Source organism: Haliaeetus leucocephalus, unplaced genomic scaffold, assembly GCF_000737465.1.
Source record: "Haliaeetus leucocephalus isolate CR32 unplaced genomic scaffold, Haliaeetus_leucocephalus-4.0 Scaffold773, whole genome shotgun sequence".
In the NCBI taxonomy this organism is placed as follows: Eukaryota; Metazoa; Chordata; class Aves; order Accipitriformes; family Accipitridae; genus Haliaeetus; species Haliaeetus leucocephalus.
Genome location: NW_010973209.1, coordinates 2,639,553 through 2,649,579, shown reverse-complemented (window position 1 = coordinate 2,649,579; position 10,027 = coordinate 2,639,553). Strand labels below are relative to the sequence as shown.

The 10,027-nt window shown below is 62.0% G+C and overlaps 1 protein-coding gene across 2 annotated transcripts in view; it reads left to right on the top strand.

Annotated features, from left to right (window-relative positions):
* Nucleotides 1-7,375, top strand: part of OPCML (opioid binding protein/cell adhesion molecule-like) — a 298,021-nt gene extending 290,646 nt beyond the window's left edge. For both annotated transcript variants that reach the window (XM_010581411.1, XM_010581410.1), the window contains 3 exons: nucleotides 56-176; nucleotides 494-645; nucleotides 7,261-7,375. In XM_010581411.1, coding sequence (XP_010579713.1) covers nucleotides 56-176; nucleotides 494-645; nucleotides 7,261-7,361 — 374 coding nt within the window. In that variant the 3' untranslated portion in view covers nucleotides 7,362-7,375. The remainder of the gene's footprint in view (nucleotides 1-55; nucleotides 177-493; nucleotides 646-7,260) is intronic.
* Nucleotides 7,376-10,027: the final 2,652 nt, after the last annotated feature.

Genomic DNA, 10,027 nt, shown 5'->3' with positions numbered 1-10,027 from the left:
GGGGGGGGGGGTTGCACCACGGAGCCTGGCGTGACGAGGCATGGCGTCTCTGCAGACCCGCCGTACATTTCCAACGCCAAGAACACGGGCGCCTCGGTGGGCCAGAAGGGCATCCTGCAGTGCGAGGCCTCGGCCGTCCCCGTGGCGGAGTTTCAGTGGTTCAAGGAGGACACCAGGTAAGGGGCCGGCCGTGGAGCTGGGGGGAGACTGGGGGGAGAGGGGGCCCCAGGGTTGTTCCCCCCAGGGATGGCGACCGTGCCTCGCGGTGGGGTTCACGTGAGCTGTGTGGGGCGGATGGGTTACGGGACAAAGAGGGCGATGTGCTTGGCTGAAGGGCTTGTCTCAGTGGGACACAGGGAGTCCGCTGGGCGAAGACGTGGCTATACAGTGGTGTTGGCTGGTGGCAAGGGAGGGGGCACCCAGGGAGGGGGTGGGATACGTCGCAGAGCGCCGGCGCGGCACTCTGAGCACCGGCCTCCGTGTTTCCCTGCAGGTTAGCGAACGGGTTGGAGGGCGTGCGGATCGAGAGCAAGGGTCGCCTGTCGACGCTGACCTTCTTCAACGTCTCAGAGAAGGACTACGGCAACTACACGTGCGTGGCCACGAACAAGCTGGGCAACACCAACGCCAGCATCATCCTGTACGGTAGGTGCCCTGTTTTTTTTTCAGCAAGGTATAGCAAGGAGGTGGAGGAGGAGGAGGAAGAAGAGGAGGAGAGGCAGGCAGACAGCCATCGATGGAGCAACAGAGCGGAGTTGGCTGTATTTAATGTGGCTGGCTCGTAAAGGTGCTGAATGACACGAGCTCCGAGCGGCACGGTCCCACAGAGAGGAGGCATCAGATGAGGAGATCCGCATCGGCCCGAGCGGGCACGCGCGGCCGGGTGGCGGTCAGTGGCGGGCACATCGCTCATGGGTGTTTAGGGGTGCGCAGCACAGTTGGTCGGCTGGCAGCTGGTCTTCTTTATGGAGCCCAGGCTGCAGGTGGAGAAGAGGCTCCTGGCTGAGCCGTGGCGTCACTGGAGCGTAGGGCCGAGGAGGGACCCCAGGCCAGGTGAGCATGCGCTTCGGGTGCACCGTGCGGGGTTTTTCCTGGGCATTGTACCGGCAGGACTACTGGCAGCTCTCACGTTGTACCGGCAGCGGCAGGCCAGGTGGTGTAGGCGTCAACAGCCGTGGCCGGTTGGTTTGTGGCAGGCGGCGAGGGTGGGAAGGTCTTTGCGGAACAGTGGACGGGTCAGCTGTCCTTGAGGAAGGTGGTGTGCAGCTGTGGCATGTCCCCATGGCGTTCCAGCAAGCCAAGGGGGCTGTCACGGGCCAAGGATGGCCGGCAGGGCTTCAGCGCGAGGGAGAGGATGGAGTTGGGCAGCAGGCTCAGCATCTGCTGCCAGCGTAGGCTTGGGCAGCCTTGGCGTGGGCGGCAGGGGCAAAGGGTTGCGCCGTGGTGGGGGCCCATGTTTTGGATGGGACTGGGGCTACCCCTGTCCCCTGGCCGTCTGGGGCTGTAGCGCATGGTGGCAATATGGAAGGGGTGGCCCTGACGGGTGTCCAGGGCCCCGCTGGAGCGTGTGGCGGCCTTCCCGGAGGTGCCACCTCATGGGCCGTGTCACACCCTGGAGAGCATTTGGTGGGGTGCCCTGGGGTTGCATGTCTTTGGTTATTGTGGGGCATCGGTGAGCCTGGCTCTCAAGGTGCCTCGCTTTGTTGTAGGCATGTTTTCAGGGCTCGGCGAGGTGGGGGGCAGGCGGCTGCTAGGCATTGTGGTGTTTGTGGGTCATTGTAGCTGTTGAGGGGGGCTGCTGGATAGGTGGTGATGGGGTGTGGAGCACTAGGGGGAATGGGCCACCACTTTTCAGCACAGGGTGGGAAGGGATGATGTGCAGCAGGACAGCGCGAGTGTCGTGGCAAGACGTCAAGGTGTCATTCAGTGGCGACGCAGGGGGGCGAAAGGGCCAGCGCTGTAGCAGGGCCAGTGGCTCGAACGCTTGCCCATGTCAGAAGTGCAGGGGATCATAGAAGGTTATTTATGTCTGGATGAGGCTTCTGGTCCTCTGTGTGGTGTGAGAGAGCTGGGAGGAGGGGTCGGCAGTCTGGCCTGGAAGGTGCTCCAGAGGAGCGTGGCACCTAGCTGTTGGGGAGTATTAAGGGTGTACGTGGGTTGGAGAGGAGGGGTCCTGGAGGTGTAGGGGTGCCCATCGTCAGGGTGAGGGCTCGACCGGGTCGGTGACCACGGCGGCAGGCTCCCAGGGCGTGTTGTGGCATCACCTTGGCGGGTGGCCCCTGCTCGGTGTTTTGCTCCTTTCCTCCCTCCGTTGTCCTTGTCAGTGGGATGAGGAAGGGAATGGGGAGGGTTAGAGCATGAGCAGTTGGGCAGAGAGAGGAGAAAGATAGCAGAACGGATGAAGGGAGTGCTGTCCTTGGGCAGGTGCATGTTGAGCCCTTTCCTGGGAAGCTGGGCTTTATTAGTGTTAAGGTATACTGGGCAAGTGAAAGTCATGGGAAGGCGACTGCAGTCCTGAAACAGCAGGGTTGGAAAGTTTTGGGGCACCGTGAGGATAAATGCAAGGAGAGCGGCTGCCCCGGCTGCCGAGAACGCAAAGCGTCACCTACTCTGGGAGGTAGCGAGTGGTGGCCCCTGGGAATGTCCTGTCGAGGGCCTGGGGGTCCAGGAGGGCCGGTCTGCTTTTTGGAAATGGCCTTTGATGGCACAGGAATTGGCAGTCCCTTTGGGGGCAAACTCAGGCTGGCAGGGCGGAAGGGAGGTTTGGCCAAGTGGGAACCTCATCTTTGTGGTTGGGTGGAGAAAGCAATGGTAGCATCTCCAGTACAGAGATCGGGCTTTTTGGGAATGTCGTGGGGCTGCAGTTCACCTTGGCAGAGAGAAGCGGGGAAAGGTCCAAGCCAGACTAGAGCATAAACTGGCTGCTGTCTGGGCCGATGGCGTGAAAGGCTTGTGGCAATCTGGGAAGGGCAAGAGGAAGGTGAAGGAAAACAGGCGAGCGGTACGTGTCGAAGATGATGGCCGCCTGAGAAAGAAAGAGCGACAAAGAGCGAGGGGAGGCAGGGCATGGTTGGCGTTCTCTGTCTGTCTTTCATAATCCTACTAGTGATGATAGGCCAGGTCAGAGGGCCGTGACGGCGGGAGGGGTGACTTTCTGGTTGCGGGCTCTGAGATTGTAAGGGACCAATGGCCCTGTAAGGCCATGGGTCCACATGGGGTTCCTCCTGCAGTACCGAAGGAGGCGGCAGATGGGTCCCCTCTCGCTGGTTCCCGGAAGGTCTTGGGAGTTGGGGGTGGGAGGGGGTCTCTGCCAACTGGGAGCCGGGGGACTGTATGGCGGTGTACGACAAGGGCATGAGGGAAGTTCTCGGAGAGTAATGATGTGGCTGTCTGAACTTGGTGCCTAGAGGAATGACGGAAAAGATCATATGGGGTGTCAAGGAAAAGACTTTGAAGGACCATGTGTCTGTCAGGCGTGGTCAGCAGGGGTTCAGGAAGGGAACGTCCCACCTAACAAAGTTGTTGTGCTTGTACGATATGGGCACCCACCTAGCAGGTGAAGGGGAGGCGGCAGGTGTAGCGTTTTGGGAAGGTGGGCGGGCTTTTGAAGCCATCCCTCACAGCATCCTTTCAGAGAAATCATGTTATGGTGAGCCGCACATGGCATGCAGGGTGCAGGGCCGGGTGGATGGTGGGGGCCCGTCGTTAGTGGTGTTGCGTGGGGCTGGGTTGGTTCGAAGCGTCGATCCGTGATCTGGATGGAGGAAGGGCACATACCCTTAGTCAGTAAGCACGCCGATGATCCTAAACTGAGAGGTGCTGTCACCCGTCTTGAGGGATGGGCGACCTGGCAGAGAAATTTGGGGAGCTGCGGGAGGCGTGAAATAGAACAGGGGCAAGTACTGGGGTCTGCACCCAGCATGGTGTAGTGTGAGAGGTGAGCGTAGAGCGGGACAGGAGGGGCTGGACAGTGGCCCTAGCAGGGTCCCGTGCATTGCCTGTGGTACCACTGGCTGGCTGACAGAGGCGACGACCTGCCTGTCGGTAGTGCTGGTATGGCCTCACCTTGCTTATTGTGTGGTGTTCTGGGCCCTGCCCAGAAGGATGTTTAAGTGCTGGAGGGTGTCTCGTGTGGGTTGCTGTCGTGGCTTGGTCCAGCTTCCCTGGCTGCGGTGCCAGGGGAGGTCTTAAGGAGATGCTGTGAAGTGTGCTTTTCCCGCAAGGGCTTTCTTATGCCTGAGCGCGGTGGCTGAGGTGTTGGGGTGAGGCCCTTAATGCCACCCTTTGGCAGTTTTAGTTTGTCAGGCCTGAAAGGCTTGGGCAGTCAGATGCCGTGAATGGAGTCGGTCCCTTCCAAAGGAACTAATGTATTCTAGTATTGTCGTGTGGCACGTTCCCTGCTCCCCCTGCACCAACCCCCTTTTTTTTTTTTCTTCCTGATCTTGTGTCATCGATGCTAAGGTGCTTTGTTTTGTTTTAATGCTTTTGGTTCCATTTGCTTTCTTTCTATTTGGTAGCAGTCTGTTCTTTGTTCTATTCTGTTTTGGCATGCTCGGCTCTGTTCCATTCCCTTCTGCTCCAGCACGGTCAGGCCTTTTCCATTGGGGTCGAATCTCTTGCCGTGTGTTTGTCTTGGTCTGCTCGTGTGTGTTCTGTTTTGTTCTCAAGGGTTCTGCTCGGCCAGGGCTTGCTGTCGTCAGTGCCAATGATCTGTTCGGGTCTGTCCTGCTCTGCTCCATGAGGGTCTCATGGGCTTGGGTGTGTTCTATGTTTGACCAAACAATCTTGTGTTTGGGCTTGGGCAGTTCTGCTCTGCTCCTTGCCAGTCTTGCATGTACTGTTGTGCTCTCTGGTGTTCGGGTCTGCTCTGCTCCGGTCTGTTCTATTCCGCTCTCCTTGCGTTTCACATGTTGCGTTCTATCCTGCCGCTGTGTGCCGCTCTATTCCGTTTCCTTCCCCTCTGGTCTATGGCATTGTGGCCTCCTTCGGTCTGTTGTGCTGCGTCGTAGTCTGTTCTGGTGTGTTCTAGTTGCTGCTGTTCGGGGATGTCATGGACTTGTCTGTTGCGGTCTGTCATGTTCCCATTCTGTCCTCTCAGGTGAGGGTCTACGGTAGTGTTCTCTTCTCATTTGTTGTGGCGTGGTGTGTTTTATGTTATCCCGCCCTGTTTGATTGCCGCCACCTTGGAGTGTAGTGGCCTTGTGGGTTTGACAAGCCCTTGTGCCTGCGCTTGCTCACGTGGACCCGTCTACCAGGCGTGCCGTGGTGTGTGCCATCATCTTCTGTAGCACCCCCAGCGGGGCCGGTCATTGCCGAGAGCGCGCCTCGTGGTTGTGGAGCGGTCGGGGGATTGGAGAGCAAAGGGTGCTGTGCGGCAGGAGGTCTGTCCCTGTGCGGTAGAGTTCCTCTAGGCTAGGCACCGGAGTCTGTCGTCGGTGACTCGGTATTTGTGCGTGCGCTTTCTCTCTCTGGCTGTGGCCTGCGTGTGTTGCTCTGTGCGTGACCGCCCCTGTCTGCCATGTCGATGTGAGAGAGCCTGCCAGGAACGTGCATCCTGGCCTGTGCCCGGCTCTGTCTGTGGATTCGGGCATGTTTACGTGCCTGTCTCGGTGTTCACATGGGAGTTTTGGAGCGGTCGCGTCCCACCATTGGATCGCGCCTTGGTGCGGGGTCGGTGTGCGCCCGCACCCGGCACCACGGTGGGGTCGTCAGGGTGGGTGATTGTGAGGCTGCAGCCAGGATCACGGGTGCATGTTGTCTGTGGTGTGGCGTCTCGGGGCACGTCCCTTTCAGGTCTGTTGTTGCCCGTGTCTGAGGATGGCTGCCGGACCTTGCGTCTCTCCGCGTCTCCTGCAGTTGTTGTGTCTTCCCTGTCTCCATCCGGGTCCTTGTTCAGGTTGTAGACAGTGTCTTGGGAGGGAGTCCGTGTCGGGCTCTGCGTGTGTGTCTGCGCTGCCCTTCGCAGGGTGCCTGGGTGTTTCTCTTTGTCCGTGGGTCAGCGGTTGCGGGTGGCAAGCCCTGCCGTGGCACATCCAGTCTCAGTGCACGTTGGGTGCTCCTCTGCCTAGCGGTGCGTCCGTGCGGTGACGAGGCTACTTCTTGGTCTCACTGGCTGTGTCGGTCTACGTGCGCTTTGAGTCTGAGGCAGCGCGGAGCGCCCTTGGCTTGCATGCTGTGCGGTTGTCTCGGAACACGTGTGTCGTCTGCCTGTCTCGCTGCTTTCCTCAGTGTTGTCCTCTCTCAGCGCGCGAGCCTGTTCCTGTGGTGCGTGCGTGTGTTGCGGCAGTCTCTCTGCAGTAGTTTCGCCTTGGGGCAGCTGTAGCATTCCACAGCGGTTTGTGATGTGTGGGTGTTGGTCTCTGCCTGTGTCAGTGAGTTGGGGCCTCTGGGGCATTTGTACGTGTCCTAGCCTGCATCTGTGCGGTCGTGCGTGTTGTCTGCCGGCGACTCCCGTCTTGTTCCCCCTTTGGCGTGTGTCCGATGGTTCCCCGTGGTCCTTCCCCTCTCTCTCTTTCTCTCCGTGGGTAGGCGCTTCCCCTTTGCCTCTGGGCCTTGTGGTCTGTCCGGCTGTTTCACGCGTTGCCTTGTTTCCCGTGCCTGCTCTCCCTTGCTTGGTCCTTCTCCACGCCATCGTCTCTCTCTCTTGTGCGGTCCCTCAGCCTGTGGCAGGCTGTCTCTAGGTGTCCGTAGATTCCCCTGGGCCAGTTTCCAGGCATCTCCTTGGGGCGCTTGCCAACAGGCGCTGTCCGGCTCTTGGTGTCCGTATGTGTCAAGGGCGGGTGGGCACGGTTGAGCTGGCGGCGTCTCGGGCAGGCGGTGGGGGAGCGTAGCCAACAGGGATGGAGCAAACAGCGACGGCACTTTGCGTGGCCCAAGGTGAGAGTGAGTCCTGGGGTGGGCTGCCCAGGTGGCACGTGCTTTTGGGAGCACCTCGGGGAATGACGCTGAGAGGCACGGTCAGCCTCTTGCCGGGAAGGCTCCTGGCTACACCGTGTCCCCTACCTCAGACGAGGACTGTGCTTCCCCTAAATGTCCCTTGAGCTCCTCGCTTACCTCCTCGACACCACTGGGACCCCACCGAAGGGGAATGCAACAGCCCGCACCCACCCTGGGAGATGCCCAGCGCGGGGCAGGGGAGGTGGGACGCAAAGGGGCCGGGGAACCGCAGGGAGAGGGAGGGTGCCCTTCGCATGTTCGTGCCCGCTCGGCGCTGCCCTTAACGCTCTCCTTTGTCTTGCTCTTCTTGTCTCCCCTGCGCAGGGCCCGGAGCAGTGCACGATGGCGGCAACGCGGCATCCCGGGCAGCCGCTGGTCTCTGCCTCTGGGCCACCCTCCTCGCTCGCCTCCTCCTCGACTTTTGATAAGAGAGCGGAGGGTCCCGGGAGGCCCCGCCGCGCCTCTCCCCCGCCGCGGGCTCGCCCCGCCGCGCCGCCCGGGGACTCCTCTCCGTCAGACGGGCGATGCGCCGGAGGACGGGCGGCGGCGCCGAGTGTCCGAGGATGGCCCCGTCTCCCGCGTGCCGGGATCTTTCTCGCCGCCGGTTACGCTGTACAGACCCCACCACGTGCCACCAGACCGTCACCCGCCACCGTCGCCCCGGGGATGTGGTCCGGCGCGGACGGGTCTCCCCGCGGCTCCCTCATCGCCGAGGCGGGCGCCACCTGGTACCGTCGCCAGGGATGTCCATCTCGTCGTCTCCCTAAGCCGCCTATGCCCAAGAAGACCCCGACGTCGAAGGCCCCTGGCTCTGCCGTCAGCCCTCTTGGTCCTGAACGTCCATTCACGCCACCAAAGCTCCTCCCTAAGCGCCCCCAACATCGCTGCCCTCCCACTCGCGGCGCCTGGCCTCGCCTCCGCTCCCGGGCCCTTCCCGCTCCGCGAGGCTCGCCATCCCTTTCCAAGGGGGTCATCCAACACAACCGCTTATCCCTCGAGGGTCATGCACCTGCCGCTAACTCTTTCTCCCAGCTAACGTCGTACCCGCCTCGCCAAAAACCCCACACCTTCCTGACGACGTGAGGCCGCTCTCCCAGGAAGGTGAACTCGGCAGCCCTCACGGGGATGAGAGCCCCCTCCTCCCCACGGATCCCTGCCCGCTCTGCTGCCGACCCACTAATGGCACAGCCCACCCTGGGGCTCTCGCCCCGATGTGCCACCCACTCTGGATGGCGAGTTTCCTCCGGGCTCATTTTCCAAGCACTTGCTGACCCGCGCATCAAAAGCACAGAACCGCTGACGCGGGGCAGGGGTGCTAAATGACGTGGTGAAACGCCAAATCGCGAGGCCCTCGCGCCATGGCTCTGACACTCGTGCCCGTCTGCACGTTCCCGGGCGGGATGGGACTGCGCCTCCCTGGTCTGCCTCCCTGGAGCATTTGGCTCAGCGTCTCCGCCTCCCCGAGGGATGGAAGAAACGCGGAAGGCGACCCCGAGCCGCGACATCCGCGCTCTGCCTTTTCGCACGCCCGCCGCGTGCCCCTGGCTGCGGACGGCCCCGACGTGTTCAGCCCTGCGGAGCAGGCTCGGGCTCCGTAGATTTGCTGCGCCGGCACGACGGGGCCAAGGACGGCTCCCATGTCCCTGGCCCATCCTCCCTGCTGCGACGTGCCCTCGACGCCAAAACGGGTGCACCCAGACTCTACCCTCTGCTTCCTCCAGTCACCCTGGGAACTTCCACCCCCGCCTCCCGTGGCGGCATCCGTATTGCCTCCCCATGTCCGGAATCGTGCTCCCCCTCGCCCGGTACGCGACGATGGTCTGGAGCCTTCCCGATGCTCCGTGGCCGCCCAGGAACTGCTCTGGGGGCCGCGGTCTGGTGACGGACCCTCCTGCGCCGCTCAGGAAAAAAAGTCACATGCGGTGCCAGACCCTGCGACACGGAGACTCGACTCCGCGGTGATGCACCGAGCGAGAGTACAAAGCGTCCCCCCCGTCCCGACCTGATGCCTCCCCGCGCCTCACCCTTTCCTTCTCCCTCCGTAAGCGAGACAGCTTAAGAATGACGGCCCTGCACATGCTGTCCTTCCCACACAAACTCTGCTGCCGCCGAAACCTCCTCGTCCCACCATCTGGCTTTCTGTGGCTGTGACGAAGCTGGGGCTGATGGTCCTCGGTGTGCAAGATGATAGAAAAAAAAAAAAAAAAGACCCCGAGCCAGAGACCGCTATGGGCCACCACCTTGTCCTCTACGTGGCCATGCCCTGTCCTTGTCCCCGCTACCGATGGGCTGCCTGGGACCTGCGCCGATCAGCGCCTGGTGTGATGATGTCCCCAAAAAAAAAAGAACAACGATGGCTACAAAAATCTCAATGGACTCTCCTGCCCTTGCACCCTTGATGTTCAACATGTACCATGGCCGATAGGCAAAAAAAAAAATGTGGCCTGACGTGGAGGGGGGGTGGGGGGCTCTGGCGCTGGCCCGAAGCGCTGGCTTACCTGACAGGCGGGGATCCGGTGCCGCACCGCGTCCCGTGGTCCCTGCGGCGCTGCTCGGCTTCTCCGCCGGCCATCCCGGAAAGGCGGCCCCGGCAGTGATCCCAGTCCTGCCCCGTGGCCCCAGGTGCCTTCGTGGAATGGGGATGCCGCCGTCTTGGCGCCGGGCACGCCCTTCCCCTCTGTGCCCGCTCCAAAAATACCCTGGTGGGGGGGCACGGGAGACGCCTCACCCTGACACCTTCCCCAGTCTGTGCCTCCCCATGACGGCCGCCCTGCCCCCGCCCCGAAGGTCTCTCTCTCTTCTCGCGGCATGAACGCTGAACTAAGCCCCAGACACCCTGGGGGGCTGGAGGCCGCGGCATAGCGGAGAGCGGAGGCGACGTGTGCCAAGGCTGGCGGAGCTGGGGCCGCTCTCCCCCCTCCCCGCGTCCCCCCCCCATTCATCTCCTCCCAGTGCCATGTGGGCTCCCCCATCCTCCGCTGCCGGGTCGGCGTGCGACTGTCTCGTGCCGCGTAACGTGCCAATGTGAGGAANGTGTGTCGGTTGTCCGAGGCCGTCCCCGCCAAGGCGCCGCAGGGCGGGCGGCGCCCCC